We start from the raw sequence: 19,997 nt of genomic DNA on the forward strand, positions 1-19,997 counted from the left end.
AGCACACACTTACATCTGGGTCAACCCTGCTTGATCTGAAAGAAAATAGCGTGCAGCAAAAGTAAGGTGTGCATATGAGATACCACGCTTGCTAGAGGACGTGGAATATAGTCATAAACAGCAAATTGACATATTAAAAAGAAAAATCAGCCACTGTCCTTTGCAGAGGTATACAACTGTCTTACACTGAGCTGTTCCTAATATTCAGATTTTCTTTGATAGCTACACGAGTCAAAATATTAGAAACAGCTGCCTGTATGATGCAGTAAAGTTTGACACCGGAGAAAACTGCAACCGCAATAATACAAATATGGTCCAATAAGTAGTCATTGGACTGTGTTTATCACAAAGCAGCATTCTTACCTTTTAAAATGACAGAATTCTTTATAACGCTCTTCTGTGTTAAATGTGTAGCTGACTAGCGTGGGTGGAAATGTCAATGTCACTTGAGCAGTGAAAAGCAACAACAGCCCATTTCTCTGAATTATATTAAAGTGCAAATGGTTCATTGAAAAAAAGGAATAGAAGAAAATACCTGACAGAAAAAAAATCCTAATCAAACACCGCCTGTAATTTGTTCCCTGAGAGAACTTAGTTTTTACACTATTACCGGAGTGCGTACGTGTAGCATGATTTTTATGCAAAATATCTACAAAATGGAATATCCCCTCTCTGGGATTAATAAAAGGATTCCTTCAGTGCAAAAAAAAAAAAAAAAAAAAGCAACCGCATGCTTGTTTGTTTAAAATAAGATGGAAAGGAACAGTATTTGCAGTGAAAGCTTGTTCCAAATGTAATGGAATTCAACTCCCCAGGTTTCTAAGGTAACAACTTCATGAGAAATGTGATGCATGTGAGATCACGGGTCACGGTGACCTTAACAGTCAAGTGTATCATTGCAGTAAGCCTGCCAAGGACAGCAAACGGTACAATTCATAGAACCGTTTTGTATTTTGTATTGGTGAATAATGATTTCACTCAGACATTGCATTCTGTACAATAGGAATCCAAGCGTGTGCATTTAACAATCGACAAGTGGAAACATGACCTACCCTTTCTCCAGAGCGAGGCCTCTTCTTTGGCCTGCTGGGTGCAGCATCATCTTTAGGGTTGGTGTCTATGGCCCAGTAGGAACCCTGCCGGAGGAGCCCAATGTTACGTTTAATGGCAGCGATTAAATGAATATAAAATAAGAATGATGATGATTCGATGCTTGCCTCTCAGTCTTTGTGCAATGGACTACAGGAAGTTAAGTACAAAATAGTCCAAGATGATCTTTCGGTTCAGCCCTCCAAAACACTCAACAATTCAATCAGAGTATATATGCAATTTTATTTCCACAACCACTTTGGCATAATTTTGAGCAATATCGGGAAACGTTCATTTGATGTATTAATATAATTTACATGCAAGTGTGAAGAGATTTTGACAGGTATGTGTGTTTACACATGATGCCTTTGACTATCAAATATCTTTAGTTTATGTCGAATTCTTTTTGAGTATACATATACTATATTGGAGGGAGGCAGCGTGGCAATCAAGATCTACTTTTCGTCACTAGTTCCTTCATAAACAACGCACAAGCACGGCAACAACTCTCAAATAAAGAATAAGAGCAAAGAAGTGAATCAATTTGTTCCTTGATTTCCTCCCGGTATCTCTCTTTCATGTTTCCCCTTGACTCCCAAAGAGGTCCAAAGCAGCAGACATAGAATTTCAGGAGGTTGATCCAGGCCATGAACACACACACACACACACACAAACACACACACACACACATGTGAACAGAACACACACACACCTCTCCCTCATCTTTCTCCTCCCCCTGTCTCTCAGTCCCACATCACTGAACAGTACACAGCCAATTAACGTGCGCACATGCATGATTTAGTTTCTTGCCTCCCTCAATGGCTTCATACAGCCAATGTTACATACAAGTTCTCTCCCACCGTGCTGAGCTATCGACCACTTCGATCTGAGGTGTGAATTGAGGTGCCGGTCAGGTCCAAGCAGGGCTAATCAAGGGGGAGCCGCTAGCTTTATGTCTTCGCAGACCTCCGCTCAAGCTCAAGGATTCACTCTGAATTATTTAAACCTTCTTCCTTCTTAATTCATTTTTCAATGGCCCCAAAATCCCAGCAGCATGGCGCACCCCCTGACGAGTGCACAAATGTGGCACGGGGAGGGGGGGCTAAACATGTACCAAGAAACAGCAGCAATATTGGAGACTGACTTACTTTGCCAGGATCGTCTTTGGAGCGAGGCACTTTCAGAAAACACTTGTTCAAGGACAGGTTATGTCGAATTGAATTCTGCAAAGAGAGAAGGGGAAGGAATGCTGTGAGAACAAGTGAACCGACAGTAGATTTTTTTCTTTTTATAATTAACAATACACAAATGACATTAGCACTTGCTCAGTAAAAAGGTGAATGCATTCACTCCATTTGCTGCCCTTAGACGGATGTGAGAATATTACGTGGACTCCAATCCGTGACAGAATTCTATCTAAGCCTCTCTGTGAGGGTGTCGAAATGATTTTCCTCGTTACTCAGCAGGCTGGTCAATATCGTCCATTTCGACGGATGGTTACATTTTGGGATGAGACCACTTGACCAAAATTGACGCAAGATGTCTCCAACATTGAGTCATCACTGGCTTTTGTGTGTGGTCCTCCCAAGCAGCCTGACAGGCATCAGTCAGGTCTGAAGATAGCAAGCATCATGGTTTACATTTGAAAAACATGTTAAATGTGCCTGTAGCATATCTTGGGATAGCTTATCAGTGGTGCCTCAAGAAAGTTTTACCAAAGGTGGCGCAAGAGGTTCAGTTGGAGGGCGGAGGTTAAAACTCTCTCGGAAACAATTGTTGCCTGTGCATCATTGGATATAAAAACCTGATCATGAAGTTTCACTTTATGTTGCTACCCTTGTTTCTTGCCGCTACGCCCTCGACTGGTCTCAAGGCAATCTCAGGGCAGATTGAGACAAACAACCATTCACATGCTCATTTTTGGAATGTGGCTCAAAACCAGAAGCTCTTGGGTGTGAGGCAGACATGCTAATCACTACTTCACTGTGCAGCCTTTGTGGAGTTGTAAGTTTTGCAATGCTACACTGCAGAAAATTGAGATAAAGTGAAATGCATAGAGCATAACCCTTGAAGATGGTGCAATTGCATCGAAGAACACTCGGTCGGTGGGTGGCGCTTATGCTCAAGTTGGCATGACTGTGAATATTGTCATTCACCCCGGTCATTGTATTCTCAGGGCATTGAATCGATCACAACTGTAGCTGTCTGTTTGTGCCCTGACAATTGTGCACAAGTGACAAAAAGCCACAACCAAAATGGAGCAGGACACTTAATAAAAAATAAGCACTGTCTTAACTATAGCCAAGTTTTTTTGGGGTGATTTTGGAACATATAAAAACAACTTTAAAAACAGGCCCTATTTCATCCTTTTTGTGGCAAAACCTTAACACGTTGCATAGTCGGTGTGTAAGAACGAAAGAAAGCAAAAGAAGAAAACTCATATCAGTGCAGGCTAACCTGGCGTGAACCTGTTCTCCCTTCAGGCTTCTTTTCTTCACTCATCTGCTGTTGCTAATTAATACCAGGAGGAGATGATGGAGGATAGGAGGAATAACTACACTACACCTCCCCACTTATTCCACTCAGGCTTTGTTTGAGCCTCCGTATCAAGTTGAAGAGAAGAGCCGTGTTTCAAAACATGCTCCTCCAGGAGAAAATACTGTAGGAGTAGGGATTCTCAGCATTAGGACCATCTACAGCACAGACTTTGACGTTTATGGAGCAGCTTGGGTTTGGAACTAGAAGAGCATTTCCCCCCCTCACGATTAATGATGACTGTGTGTACAGCAAGTCGCGGGTGTTGTGCTGTTTAATGCGGCTTGCTAAGGAGTGCGGGTTCCTGGACTTGAGGATGTTGGTTACATAAGGCACGTTTGACAAGCATGGCTGACTTTTTGACAAAATACAATGTGATATAATGTGATGTGTGACAAAAAGTAAGGTTTGAGGGACATGCTTTGGGGTGGAGGGTGTGTGTGCATCCATGTGCCTCCGTGTACGCGCGCGTGTGTGTGTGTTTGTCTGCATGTGTGTGCACGTGTGTGATTGTGAGCTTTTGTGTATGGATCAACTCGAGAAAGTTATCAATGCAAGTACTGTTTGCATGCTCATGCGTGTTCATGCTCGGATGCAGACAGGGAGAATGCCGATTTGGAAAACAAGGGATATTTTGCCCAAAGGAAAAAAAACAATGTGTAGAGAAGCAACAAGCAAGCGGGTCCCTGAAACAAAACCCAAGTAGAGTATCAAAAGGGCCTAAAACATGGTGTTTCCCGATATTAACGATTGTCTGGCAACCAGTTCAGGATGTCCCCTGCCTTCTGCCCAAAGTCAGCCGGGATTGGCTTTTGCACGTCCGCAAGCCTTGTGAGGATAAGCGGTTCAGGATTAGTTTTGGATTCGTTTTGCCTAAATTGCAAGATAACATTAGCGCCATTAGTCTTCAGGCAAAAAAGAAACAACTTAATTATTGATGTGCTCTTAAATTGTATGAAACAAAAAATTGCTTGACATTTTCTGAGTGTCTATTTTCTTTCTCAAGCTTGCCTGCCTTTTAGATTGTGATGTCTTTGATTCTTCACTGTGAAAGGATTAGTATAGCTGATGCAGTTTAATATTGTCAAGAACATAATTTTGCTAACTTTGAGTTTGGCATTAATCTTTTCTGTGTCACAGGAAGTAAGTGGTATTACTTGACATGATAGAGGTGCACTCTTTTGCATATTATCATTAAAACAAATGTACCTTCCAAGGAACCTTCTCAGGTTCTCGGCATCACCCAGACACCTTATTATATCCAAATAGTGATGGAGTGACAGGTTCACTGCAAAGAAGCATGCTCAAGTTATTGAAATGAGCCCTCCTTCCCTTCACTGAACAACTTTACAGAAGTCCTCTTTGAAAATGTATTTGGATTTGGAACCTGAATTTTGCATAACACATGGAGATCATCTGCTTGTGTTTGTCTGCGCGTGCATGCATGTGTGTGTGTGTGTGTGGGGGGGGGGGGGTCACAAATCTGATCACTCATAATCAATTATTAGAGAAAACATGCACAGTTTGATGAGGTTCAGTTCAACGTGACACTCACACATCTTTACAAAACAAAAAATGCAAGGTTATAGATAACCTTATACGTAAAGCTCGAGGAGATGTATGGAAACAATCCATTTATTTCCGCAATTATACGACGTCAAGCTCTTCGCATGATGGACGACACCTCCGTTTCTACGTCGTTGCAATCTGTCAGATGGGTCAATGATGTGGCCCGGTCTGAACAGGGCCAAATCCAATTTGGACACTTGCTAAAAACTGTGTGGACTGTCAGCCCTAAAAATTACCCGATTGGTTTTTGTGCTCTCATGCATCGCAACCCAAAACATTTGTATGAGGAGGAATGCCCTTCTAAAAAGTTTTGTGCACATCATTATTCTGGGCTAATTTACAAGCCGTCACATTTCTTTTGCAACTCTTCCGTGTCTGCTGCCTTCCTACTTGGAAGCCAGCGTCTTGTGCTGCCAAATATTGAAAAAGAAGTTCACAGGCTAGCAACCATCCTGCTTGTGTCACATCAGCTTAGCTGATTTTAAAAGACAAATGCTCTCAGCATTTATTCCAATGCAGTCTTTCCAAAATAACAGCGGGACCAATCTGGGTTGCAGGGCAGCGAGAGGTCATGGTGGCGCGCTTCCTGCTTATCGTAGTGTCGGGCAAAAACACTCTGGAGAAGTGACAGCTTTTGTCAGCGACGTTCCATAAGACGAGGACAGAGAGCGAGGGAGGAGGAAGGATAAGAACCGGAGATGTGCGTTTGTACTCTGCATCCCCTAAAAATATGTCTGACAGGTTTGGCTTTCATTCATATTGAATAAAAGTATGAAGACAATTCAACAATGGGTTTGTGAACTACACAAGATAAGACCTTTCTCAGTTTGACTAGATTTGGCAGAAATAAACAAAATCAACAAGGTGAATAGACTAGAAGAACCTGTCTAAGTGCCTGTCAAATAGAGGAACTTTTGAGGAAGCTCAGAAATCCAGCCAAAATTTCAATTTACAATGCCAATCACATATATATCTTTAGGTCTCAAATGGCTGCACAAAATAATTACATTATGATGGCTAAGCCTGAGAAAAATGCATCAGAACATTCCTTCCTTCCTTTTTTCCTCCTTTCCTTCCTCTTCTTTACTTCCTTCCTATTTCCTGTCTTACTTCCTTCCTCATTTCCTTCCTAACGTCCTTGCTTCCTTCCGCTCGAGGCACACTACCATCGAAAATTAGCAAAGTGTTACACGAGGTTTTATATTAAAATTAGTTGTTACGACAAAAGACGTGAAAGTGCTCGATAAATAAATAAATAAAAATATATACATATATATAACAATTGAATAAAAATAAATAAATATTATTTTTTTTAATTGTATTTCTTTTTTTCTAATAAAAGTGACAGTTTTTTAAAAAGGTTTTAGACAGTGTAGGGCAGTGGGGTGCGAGAATGCTTCCTAGGGGGTGCGAGGATACCCTGGGAGATAATGGGTAACAGAAAAAAGTGAAAAATTCTGGAAATCAAGAAGTCATTGTGTTAATTGGCATTAGGGATAATGCTAATTAAGCCTTATAGCTGTAAAGTAAACAAATTATTCTTATAATAATTATTTAGGGTTAGGGTTAGGGGTGCGAGAACTGGTTGGTGAATTGAATGGGGTGCGAACGAGGAAAAAGGTTAAGAACCACTGGTGTAGGGGAATAAACTCTTGAATGTGATTGTGATTAAAATCCAAAAGAATCAACATGACTGTTTTTACTGTTTTAGACTAGTTCTTAAATATTGAAACAATAAGAACAAAGTCACATTTAAAGACCCCCTACTGTTCTGGCAGCAGCTGAGTGGTTATCACAATGAAGGTGTCACAACTTGACCGTGTGCTTTATGTTGGTGAAAACTGCACAATCCAAGTTCTCCAGTCAAACTAAATAGTGGGATTTCCATCGGTCCACAAACGCACCATGGCCATCAGAACGTCACTGTTATCAAAAGCAGACAGCTTTACACACAAAAACTGAATATGTGCCAATGCAGCACAATCGGACCGACAGAGCATAACATTTCAAGATTCTCCGATTAGCCACGCACGCACAATTAGTAAGTGGCTGACTAGGTCTTGCACTATATAACTTAACAGTGGTTTGGCAATCCTGTTTAGAATGTGCACCATAATTAATATTGGACAATTTCCCACAGCACAGCTGAACATCTCCCACGGCACACCAGTGTGTCGCGGCACAGTGGTTGGGAAAACTGCTCTAAATTACCCATAGGTGTGATTATGAATGTGTATGGTTTTTCGTCTCAGTGTGTCCTGCAATTGGCTGGCAATCAGATCAGGGTGTTCCCCACCTACTGCCCAAAGTCAGCCGGAATAGACTCCAGTGAGCCGGCGACCCTTGTGAGATTAAGCGGTTCAGATAATGCATGCCTGCAAAATTTTTGTGGGAATAAGCGGTTTGGATTATGAATGAATGAATGAATAATGGATATATGGATGAATAAACTCGTTTACTGGCCCCCCCCTCCCGTCCTGAGAAAAAAATGGCTAATAAGATGTCGTATAATTGTTGCTTAGGCCTACTGTTAGCCATATGGAAGGATCTAGAGGCCTGGCTTCTTTATCAGGAAGATCCTAGGTTGGATGTTGTGTCAAATCCTTGAGGAGATAGCGAATACAAATTCTTCTGTTTTAATTAAAAATGTAAGTCTTGGACTGCTAATATTGATTAGTGGATAATTAGTTTTTCATGTTGAAATATAATTACTAGCTACATGTATACATGCTCCTTTATGCGCAGATATCTGTCAGTTTGTCCAGCAAAGGGAATCTACTGTTTCATATTCAAAAGATGCATCATGTTGGGTTCTTATTGAATAATTTCAAATAATATCATATGTAAAAAATGGGAATCTGTCATGGATTTTAACATAACACACATGTTGACTTGGACAGTAATATGAAAATGTATCAACACAAAATGTGGACAAATACTTTTTCTTAGGCTCCTGAGTGATGCCATCACAACTGCAGCTACTTCAAAATGGTTGCCCAGTCACACTTTAACACTAGCATATATTATTGTTACACACCATTTGTAAACCTCTTCAATCAAGGGCTGGCTCATCTAGGTTGCCATGGTTACATTGAAGGTGCAGTTTATCAACAAAAGACAGCGAGCCATTGGGCTCACTGTCTTAAAAAGTAAATCACAACTTCACACAGCGTGGTTATACAAACACACACACACACACACACACACACACTAACATCTGGCCTGCAGACGCTACCACCATGACATATAGACTGGGAATGTAGGCGTATAAAGCAGTGTGGTATGCGTTTCTTCTTTATATGGCTTCTGGAATATTCTGATAGTGATTGTGAGCAAAAGCATCACACACGGGTCAACATTTAGATTTCAGTGAGTACTACAGTATTCTTGATCATAACAAACTATGATGATGATGATGATGATGACGACGATGATGATGGATAAAAAAAAAAAAAAAAACGGTCAATGCATGCAATTTTACTCAGTACCCAGCTGAACATTTTGACTGACACATTACATAATATCTAATCAATACAATCACGGTCAACCACAATGTATGTACCCTGGCTAAACAAGAGTCAGTGCATCAGCTGTACCTTTACAGTGAGCAACCTGTGTTTGACAATTGCCATCTTGCACGCTGAGCTACAAACATGCACACTCATGTACTCTGCATAACTGTACTGCTGAATTGTGTTCTTTGCATCCCATTGAAACGCAAAGTAGCAGCACAGCAAAGATATTTCAGTTGCGCTCAAGCGACCCGAGGAGGCTTTGCGCAGCTAAAGAGCCGCTACGACTCCCAGCAGTCTTCCTCCAAATGCGAGCACACTTGACAGCGTACACCGACCTCCGCTGTGCTTCGTCGCAGATCTCCCGCCGAGACGCAGGGAGAGGATGGCAGGCAGAGTAATGCCTTGCTGATGATTCATATCAGGTGATGATGCAGTGACGTCGGCAGCGCATGCCGCCAAAGGCCGAAGGCCATTGTGATAGCGCTGCCCTTTACTACAGCACATTAGCTCATGTTAATTTGCAGGCAATTAGGCCGGGTTGCATGCAAGCTAGTTTGAGGCGATGGAGGATGCAGGGGGTCGAGAGCAGGTTAGTCAGCAGAGACTACAAACGAGGCATTTGTTAATGCTGTAGCTCAAGTGTGCCATCTATGTATCTATACTTCAGTGTCCCTTTTACTGCTATGTATTGAACTGTGCGAAAAGGGGAAATCGTGGGGAGATGCATGGGTGTGAAAAAGGTGGCAGCAGGACCACTGAGGTAATGGGAAGGTAGTGCAGAGTACAATTTAGAACGAGAACATTTTCAATGCAATGCCTTTTTAACAGAAAATATTTAAAAAAAATAATGATCATTGATACATTTGTTATTTTATTTAATGAGCTCACAATATTCTAATTTTACAGATGATAGTTACATTATCTGCAATTCACTGGTGACTTGTCCAGAATCTAGACAGTCTCTTGCCCACTGTCAGCTGGGGTGGGCTGAAGCTCAGCCTCAATAAAAAAGGATAAGCTGTAAGGGTGTAATATAAAACAATTTAAATCTGAAAATCGGTTTTGAGTTGACGAACCAAATCGAATCATCAAATCTTAAAAATGTTGCATCATCGGATCATATTACACCCCATATATCAAGATACATATCGAACATTTCAATATCACAACTGTAATTGCAATATGGTGACGCCGATAAGCCGCTTCATTTGTGCTCACAGTCATCATACAATACATTTTTATAGGGTAACACAACCTAACGAACATTTCCCATTAATTTGACACCAACATGTCAAATTTTATAACCTTGTATAGTGTCATGATAATAACAGCAAACACAAGTGGCCATTACATAAATTTGTATGTGGCCAGAATGTGTTGTCCTCATTTAAACTCTGTTTCCCCTGCACCCTCGCATTATCATACAGAGCAGACGTAGTGCGTGTACAGGGTAGTAAAAGTCTCCTCTACTCGCTGACAGTCTTCACTCCTCCCGCCCCAATTTTCTCTTTCCTGCTGAGCTCCCCATGTGTAATCTGCAGACTGCACACGTATACGCTGCTTACCTGGGTGGGTGCACAATCAAGTGCGTGTGCGTGTGTGTGTGTGTGAGGATGACGGAGTGGGTGAACATCATATGAAGCATGTGTTGGTATGGGGGGAAAAAACTGCGTGTGCGTCTTGTGTTGGTACATTAAGAACATGTCTTTCTACATGTGCGTCCAAATGTCTGGCCAACATGCCAACCAAGTGTGTTTGTGTGAGTGTGTGCAGCTGACAGCAATCACCTGAACTGGAATGACCCAAACTTACGTAATCTTCTGAGTGATGGTCATAGCTGGTATGAAACAAGGCTGTTTGACAATGCCTTGCCTCTTCCTTACACTAATTATTAGCCTTTCTTTTACAAAGGGAATGCATCAAATCACAGTTAAATGGAACCACTCGTGTGCCGCTTTTATGCAGTAAGCAGGCCTACCGTAAATTTCATTACACAACTTGCAATACTAATATATTGAACACAAGTACTAGTTCTTTTCTGACTGAATAATTTGATCAATGGTTTTTTTTACCACCCCAAAAATTGATAAAACACAAATTGATTACACTCCAACAGCAAGGACAGTCTGAATATGGCAGGAGTTCTTCAGAAATCTCTAAATGTACTCTAAGCAGCAGATTGTATTAATGACATGCTAACATAAAACCATAATGGGAATTATCTGAATGGCAATGACCTCAATGGAAAATATCCCTCTCTCTATGGGATATGGCCCTTGCTTTAAATACCCTGCACCGATCTCACGGACGAATGCCAGAGCGTGTGAAAGTAAATCCGCCACGAGTGTGCGCCTGTAATGATGCTACTATAATGCAGCCTCACACGCAAATCAGTGAAGTGTAATTATGGGATCCCAAAACATTCTGGCACCCAAATACAATTGAAGAAAGGGGAAGTCATAAGCTGCACTGACAGAAACCCTAAAAGGCCTAAATAAGCTCTATCCTCTCTTCCTTAATAGGAAACAAATTGAGTGAGTCCTGCAATGGAGGTAAGAAGGTGCGCCAAGTCAAGCTGGTTTGCGTGTCACCACTTCAGGCATGTATCTTCACACAGGGAGCAGCAGATAGAAGATTACAGACTGACAACAATTGGAGAACGCATATGGAAAAAGACAGGTGGAATAAAGAGGAGAAAAAGCTCCATTAGAGAACTTTGTCAACATAACGGAAAGACTACACTGAACCTGTTTACTACGGGTGACACGTTATCGACCAACCGCAATTGGTGAAAGTTCGTGATGTACAAAGACCACATTAAAAGAATAAATAAATAAAATAAGGTTGTGGTCTTTATCTCTCCCACATGCTTAAAACACTTTTTAAGCGTATTTGAACACACCCAAAAAATGGAAAGCACAAAACGTATAGAAACTACTGTAAATATTAGGAACAAGTGAGTACCACAACTAGTATCAATTTCAGCCTTATTTTAATGTATCGGACATCGCGACATCGGCCGATACCAGTCATCGATACTGGGGCGCCCTCTTGTGGCCGTTTTACTTTCAAGAACTAAATGAAATGCATTGCAGACCGAACGTTATTCTAAATTAATTCTATCTATGTCAATCCTATTTTATGCTCATCAGGATTATTCATTCATTCATCTTCCGAATCGCTTATCCTCACGAGGGCCGCGGGCATGCTGGAGCCTATCCCAACAGTTTTTAGGCAGGGTGGGCAGAGTAGACCTCGAACTGGTCACCAACCAATCACAGGACACACATAAAAAAACAGCAATGTTATCACTCGTGAAGCAAAGACTGAGAAACTTGAGAATGCACAATGTGAAATTCAAGCATGGAATAATTGGTGTCATCTTCCTTTAGTTCACCTTCTCAAAAGCTAATTGCTCCAAAAGTCCTGCTACACAATGTCTGTGCTGATAAGAAACCATGGCAGCACAGGCTACTGCGACTTCTTAACTTTGTGTCAGCCTTAATGACCTCCAAAGTTTTCAGTGCGAGGGTTGTTTCTCTGTCTTATGACAAGCAGGTTGCAGAATTGATGTTAATTGGCTACCTAATTAGCCTGCTATCTAGTATAATTGGGACTCAAGAATGTTCCTCACTTCTGTGATAGTGAAAGAGCAAGAAGAGCACTCGGGGACTGCCAACGTCCGCCAACATCCACCAAATCTGAGTAAACAGCTATGACGTTAATAGTTACCAAATGAAGATGAGAGTTTTGTCTGGAATTGTCCAGCCATTCCAATTTCTACAGCATTTATTTTTTCTATCCAGGCACACAACAGGAGCAAGAGTTTATCAGAGTGGATGACTTGACTGCTCGACAGGGTGTTTTGTTATTGAGACACTAACAAAAAAAGGGATCCCATTTTAGCTGCATAAAAGTCATGTGATAAGCTTTCTTATGCTGAATTTATATGACTGAATCAGATGTGATCTCTCCTGTGTAGCGTTTCTATATTCTACCTGTGCTTGCTTGCAATGATTTTTTTCTCTGTACTCAGGTTTCCCCCCATAATCCGAAAACATTCCATCCATCCATCCATCCATCCATCCATCCATCCATTTTCTCTCCATCTTGTCCACATTATGGCTTGGGTTTGCAGCTGAGCTGAAGCCTATCCTATCTGAGTTTGGGTAAGGGCCAGTGTACAGTGTACAGTAACTTGCCAAGTTAATTGAAAACTGGAAGTTGCCGATCAGAGTCAACGTGACTATGACTGTTCACGTGTGTCCAGCATTTGATTGGTGACCATTCCAGGGTCCTGAATCAGACATTGTCTTCCATTATAAACTTTAAACAAAATGAATATTCTCACTTAAATATAACTAGTAAATCCTCTACCGATCGTGGAAGAAAATATAATTGATAAATGATAAACAAATGAACACTGTACAAAGTCATGGAATCAAAATAAAAAATGTTCAGTTCACTTTCAAATCAAAATGAGCAAAGATGGAAGGATTGTGCTGCTGCTTACCTTCCAGCCACTGCCAGCCTCTCTGTAGTAGGGGAAGTTGTCACAGATCCACTGATAGATCTCACTGAGGGTCATGCGTTTGCGAGGCGAGCCATTGATGGCAAAGGTGATGAGGCTTGCGTAGCTGTATGGTGGTTTACCGTCTCTTTGTTGATTACTTTCCTCCTGGTCTAAAGTTGTTCCAGGTTCCAATTGAGTGATTTTCTTTCCTGGCCCATGATGTCCATGATGGAGACCATGATGATGGTGGTGGTGGTGGTGGTGATGTCCATGATAGTGACCGTGGTGGAGACCACCCGCATCTCTGTCAGTCTTCTGGATGGCTGCTCTCATGCCAAGCTGTGGAAGCCAGTCCATTGAGGTCAGGCTGCTTTCCAGTTCAGAGGTCATAGTGCTGGGAAAGGATGAAGAATAAGATGAACAGCGGTTTATGGACCCTCTCCTAATGGGCTCAATGGGTACCGGGGTGCTGCAACCTTGGATCACATCTGCATGATAAGAATAGAAAACAGTACTTGTGTTAGTATATAGACCATGATCACAATAGCCAAATTTAAGACCTGTTCTGGCTTTTTTGAGGCCACTTTGATCAAAAATTAAAAAAATTCCACTTGGAGTAGATGATATTGTTTTGATATTAAATGCAACTTGCACAAAGCAGAATTCATTCCTGAAAATGACTACAAACATTGTTCAGTCTCATTTGGTTCACATTGAATCAGAAAAAGAGTGATGTGGTTTGGATTTTAGTTAAGCCAACAACAACATTGTTAAACCTGCTAACACAGTTTCAACTCTCACACGTCACTGGTAGTGAGGTCCATCTGTGACTTTCCAATCAGTAAGTGTAGCTGTGAATGGTTATCTGTCTCTGTCTGTCCTGTAATTGACTGGCACCCAATCTAAAGTGTACTGGTTTCAGATATGTCTCCAATATAATGAATAATTTGTCGCACTAAGACTGCTATTAAAGCATATATTACAGATGGCAATTTGGCGAGGGCAATGGATAGAGGCTTCTGAACAAGACCTGGGAGCTGCTGATCTGTCTATATTCATACATTATTCACAGAGGAAATCTGTCTGGAATCTTGTTATGTCAACTAATGTGATAAAACATTGCTAGGTTTGAACTGAAATGCAACGAGTTGCTCCTACACCCGTGCTTATTCCTTGTACCACAAAAAGAGAACAGAGCATCACAAGTTGATCTTGTGGACAATGTGGACTGTCACTGTTAAGTGGGTACTCAGAAGCAACTTAATGGGACCACCATGGCATTCTTTTGAACGCCCATAGACAGCAATGAATAATGGCCAAGATGCAGGCAGACGGTGTAACAGACATTCAAAGATGTTGTAACCCAACATGGAAAATGCTTTTCTCCAGTCAAATGTTTTGAACTAATTTATGTCTGCACAGAACGTCCTGTAGACTGGTTAAAAGCAAATCCCTTCGACAATAAGAAATGTTTTTTTGTTTGTTTATTTAGTTTTTCCATCAATGACACATCAAACTCTTTGTTTTATTTTCAAGGGTCAATAGACAAGGAGAAGTATTAAAAAACAACAAAGGACATCATCTTCTCCTGTACCGTTGATGACTAGGCTTTGTCCATATCTATCATATCTTGCTTTGTCAGAGTTAAGTTAGATTTTTTTTCTAAACGAATCAACATAAAAAAAAACCTGTGGAGGTCCACCGAGCAAATATTTCTGTTATAATGACCTATTGAAAGTTCAAAATAAAACCGCAACATAAATTTGTAAAATGTAACATATCCTGTAATTCAAAGGCCGTAGCCTTTTAAGATTCTGGGTTGCATTGTGATTGGCTACATTGTATTTCTGGTGTGTGGTTCTCCAAAAGTTAAAAAAGGAACCCTTCTACACCTCGGGATGTTTTCCCTACCAATCGACAACCAAACTTTTGTTTCCAATAGTAACATTTTAAATGAGTGGATAATGAACTTGAATGAATGACTATACCATTGACAAAAAAGTAAGGCAAGACGCTAAAGCGAAAAGTCGAAGGACTCTGGCAATTCCTGGTGCTGCTGCAATGCACAAACAGACAACCACACAAGACGGTGAGCTCGCTCCGCCAGCCAGCCTTCATGAGATATTAATAGCGTGCCAAGCGCTCAACTGGGCTCGGCATCCAACCTGATTTCAACTCTTCTTTCTGTCTCTGTGTGTTCCGTCAATCTGGATTGCTTCTCATTCTCGTTGTTTCCCAAGTGGAAATGGCAATTGGATCTGCAGAATGACTAAAAGCTGCGGAATTGTTTTCACAAGTGGCTGCCAAATGAGAGAGGAGGGCGACAGCTCCAAGCCTCTGAAGGCATGGAGAAGCTCGATTGTCTCCTATACCATATGTAATGCCCACCAACGTTCCACACTTGTTTGACGTGCCTCGACGCATTGTCACGTGCATCTCATTAACATAATGGTTTTATAAAACTGCATGGCAGTAAAATGTGACCCTGTGTTACAGTGCCACCTGCAAACCCCACAATGAAACGCAAGCCCGATCAGAAGATATGCCTCATAACCGCTCATAATCGGATATCGACAAGAACTGTGTAAAATGGCCTTTTAAAGACTGACAGCTCACAATCACCATGCTTTTGAAAGTTACATACCTGACACTTCAATCCGGATGGGCGCAGATAAAGCAAAATCTTGTTGCAAAATGTGTAGGCCGGCAGATAGAATACTCATTGTAATTAGCAGTGTACCAACATGTACACCGAATCTGAACCTTCATTTTGCATCCCACACAGTAACCTTCGTGTGTCCTTGCACACAACAAAAAAGCCCACTGGCCCACACGTTTTCCATTCATACTCAGTGAATATGATCAAGGTTGGATAATTTAGATAAGCATGCCTAGGGAGAGAAATGCAAACTGTGTGTCTCTCTCAATCAATTCCTCTTGAGAGGCAATATACCAGGAGGAGCTCCAGCAAAAATCTTGTTAATTGCAAATACAGATAAAATAATTCCGTAACATTTTTTAGAAACACAAATATTTGGCAGCCATGTCAATAAGATAAATTCAGGCAGTGGTACCATGGCAAGGAAAGATAACATACGAAATATGTGATGAGGCTACCTGCACAGCAACAGCTCCCAGCTCACCCTCAAGGTCTAGCGAGAGCTATCATCCCAGGAAGTCATTTTAATTGATGAAGCTCTATGGCTGGAGGAGAGGTAAAATTGCCAGCAGCGGTGATGGTATGGCCTGTAGGTGGGAGCGCGGGGAGGTAGTGACAGAACAACAAGTACTTATTTTCTACTCATTAAAAGGAGAATAAAGCTGCAATTCAGTCAGCCACAAGCTGCAAACCCACTGTGCAGCAATGGTTTACAGGAAGTTTGTTGGGAGCGGGGACTGTCTGGAACGCGGACCGAAGTAGCTTCACACAGCTCGGCTGACGAGTCGTCGAGTTGATGAGTAATAGGAGAGAGCGGAGGAAAGGGGGAGGAGGGGCATGACTTGGCTTCGAGGGAGATGGGCCCTGCTGGATGAGCGAGGTGCAACCAATTACCAAGTCAACCCAGTCAACTGGTCCCACGGTGACTGGGCTGACCTCAACATAGTGCCTCTCTAATTCATGCTGTGTGTCATAACAGCCTCAGAAGCTCAGGGGAGAAGAATATCAGTGTACAGACATCATGTACAGTGTACCTCTGCAAAAGCTCCCTAACTGCACTGTAGGCTACTCTGTCTGAGGATACAAACACTTTGTATTTTGGGGAGCAGAAAAACAATCTTGCGTAGCATCTTCTTCATACACCACAGCATATCATTAGCATAAATTAACTACTTCTGCATAACCTTCTCAACCGCTCCAAACAAAGACACAAATAGATATAAAACTGATATAAAGACACCCTGGGTTTTTGTGACATTACAAAACATGAAACCCAAAGAAATAATTTCAAAACATTTCCCACCATTACTATAACCTACAACCCTTAATCTAAAAGATTAATTCCTTTCAAAAGGCAAATTAAAAATAATCTACTGTGATAATCTGATTGCCCAAATTCATATACCTTTGAACAACTGCGGATAAAACTATGTTCATAATAACTATTCAGTTTCAAACTCCTGTTAAATGAGAGTCCACACACAAATGGCAGCATTTGACATGTATAAAGTTTGGAGTTTCGAGTTTTGCTGAAAATTAAAGCATTTTCATTGAAAAAAGCGCTATTCATACACGAGGTAACTCAATGTTAGTGAGGGACGAACGCACATTCTCAGGTTAGGAGACGGCTGCGCAACACTGGAGCCATGCCACTCCTATTATGTGTTAGGATATGGCTGCTGTCAGATGGAATCCTTGTACCTCCAAAAGGAGACCAGACGTTTTAGGTCTCATTTTGGGGACACCAGCAATAACTGACAACAACATGATCCCCACGAGCACCAGGAAGGGTACTGGCCTGTTGAAAATATAGTTCACCAGTGAGATGATTTTTTTGCTATTGCTATCTTTAAAAAAATAATAATAACAATAGAGCCACTTGCTACTGTACTAGCGTTCAGCATCTCACGTCTGTTTGTGCTATTGTCTTTTAAATCAGACATGTAAACTTGGAAATGGCATATTTCAAAACCATATTGTAGTAATGCATAGTTCAGACAACCTCAAGGGCACAGAAATGATGAGATGTTTTACACCCAAATAAGTCAAACAAATTCATCTCAGAAGTGTGTAATAAACTGGTAGCCCTTTGCAGTCGTAGCTGTCACTGGGCAATAATATCCTGTTATTGCCACTTAAATGTTGTTAGTCACCTGAATGTTGTTAGTCACTTAAATGTGGTACAGAAGCTGAGATCAACCAGAGTCAAATTCCTCGTTTGGCATGCACAAACTTGGCTAATAAAGCTGATTTTGATTCTGATTTCCGAAAGGTCGGTAAACCATGATATAGATCAATTAAAGCGTTAACTTTATACGTATATCTATTCCTCTTTTATAATGCTGTTCTGGACTTTTACTGCAGCTTTTTCTGTTGCGTGTTTTGGGGGTTTATGTTCAGTCTCCTGTTTAGCAAGTAGAACGCATGCATGTTCTATAGGGTTTGAATTTGGAGATCAACTTGGCAAGTTTAAAACATCCCATTTCTTACCCTTAATTAATTTATTTAAAAAAAAGAACTTGAAAATTGATCAAAAGAAAGTCGCATGGCATTTCATACTTTTTTATTCAGATGTTAGTTTTTGCAACTTGTCAGTTGTGAGTCATTAGCTGTTAATTCTTGCAAATAATTAAGCATGAATGACCAGACACGAGCAAGCACCCGGGCATCGCTTCTCAGGAAAAGGCTAATAATTTTACATTTACTAATCAAAATAGATTTCCTGCCATCCTGTGGCAGGAGCTTTCCCAACTCTAAATATTGTCTCTTTCTAAAGAGTCGAGGGTGTGTGAACGATTGAATGTATTAGACTTTGTAGTAGTGATGTATGCACTCAGCCGCATGCATCAGCAACAGCTAACAGTCCCCTGCTGCTAGCTGGCTTTTAGACTGAGAGCTTTTTACAGTTCTGCATTTTAATAGGGAGTACTTTGAATGGAGTGACGGGGGGTGAGAGGGGGGTTTGGGGCGGAGAGGGGGGCATCAAAATATTTTCAGAGGAAAATGAAGTAATGACAAAATACCCACCCAGAGCGTGTGGAGCAAAAGAGGTTGCCGGGAAGGGAGCACTTTGCCAGGGGTTGGGCTAATGTGTCAAAAGAAGCCATCCAAACAGCAGTATTGAACATTTTAATTACTTTCTGTTTCGATGCCAAAAACACATAAGCCTGAATAGGTTGACTGCTTGTACATGAAAGCGAATCAAGCTGCCCTTATGGTGGCGGCTCACTCATCTCTCAGTGAAGTTGGTGGAGTAATTATCAGCCGCTCCTGTCAGCGTATTCTCAAAGAAGACCATTGATGTCATGTTTCAGTTATAGTCCTTAAAGAAAATGGTCAGACATATCAATACTCCAAAGGGGAAAGAAATAAGTAGCGGGAGCAGAGCGTTTATCCACATTTAAAAGTCTGGCAGCTCTTTTATAGGGCCTTTCAGAAGCTTGCAAGTTGTCAGCCGAGGCAAGCCAATTGCATCTCAAATGGAACTCCAAGAGCACTCAGTCGCATACAGACCTCTGCCGAGGTGTGGTCTGTATATCAACACACAGGAAACTTGCCTTTTCATTTTCAACCTCGACGGAGGTGTTGAGTGACTTCGTACATGATGCCATAAAGTATGGTAGCTTAATTAATATTCGTATATAATACTATGAAGGTACTGAAAAGGTTTGGTGTATGTATACTGGAATATTCTTCTGGGGCAAATGATGAAACACTCAGCCAAGTTTAGGACTGGCCAAGGAAGAACAACCTTGTAGTGAGATCATAAACAGTCCCGATAAAATGATATACAGTACAATGTAAACCTTATGAAAACATACAGCAACTCTAATAAGCTATGCAAAGTCAAAGTAGATGTCAAGCGCAAAACATTTTGTTAAAAATGTAACGGGTTACTGCAGTGCCAGCCGTTTGCAGAACCTACTAAATAACTCACACAAACAAGGGGTGGGAAACAAAGCCACTTTTGCACTTAGCGGAGTTGGGTACCAAACAATTGTCGCCATTTTTCTCAGAATCATTGCTGGAAGAAAAGCTGATTGAGAAAGTAGAAAAGTAAACCTCCAAAGCCCTGGAATAAATCATTTAAGTCATTAAAAGCTCACCAAAGCTGAGC

The 19,997-nt window shown here is 41.2% G+C and overlaps 1 protein-coding gene across 3 annotated transcripts in view; it reads right to left on the reverse strand.

Moving 5' to 3' along the window:
- LOC119115318 (forkhead box protein J3-like) overlaps positions 1-19,997 on the reverse strand; it is a 41,394-nt gene that overhangs the window by 16,403 nt on the left and 4,994 nt on the right. For 2 of the 3 annotated variants that reach the window (XM_037239748.1, XM_037239728.1), the window contains exons 2-4: positions 13,222-13,709; positions 2,238-2,312; positions 1,053-1,136 (exon numbers count right to left, since the gene is read on the reverse strand). In XM_037239748.1, the coding sequence (XP_037095643.1) occupies positions 1,053-1,136; positions 2,238-2,312; positions 13,222-13,611 (549 nt within the window). In that variant the 5' untranslated portion in view covers positions 13,612-13,709. The remainder of the gene's footprint in view (positions 1-1,052; positions 1,137-2,237; positions 2,313-13,221; positions 13,710-19,997) is intronic. The other variant, XM_037239737.1, reaches the window with a different exon arrangement.

Source organism: Syngnathus acus, chromosome 2 (genome assembly GCF_901709675.1).
Source record: "Syngnathus acus chromosome 2, fSynAcu1.2, whole genome shotgun sequence".
In the NCBI taxonomy this organism is placed as follows: domain Eukaryota; kingdom Metazoa; phylum Chordata; class Actinopteri; order Syngnathiformes; family Syngnathidae; genus Syngnathus; species Syngnathus acus.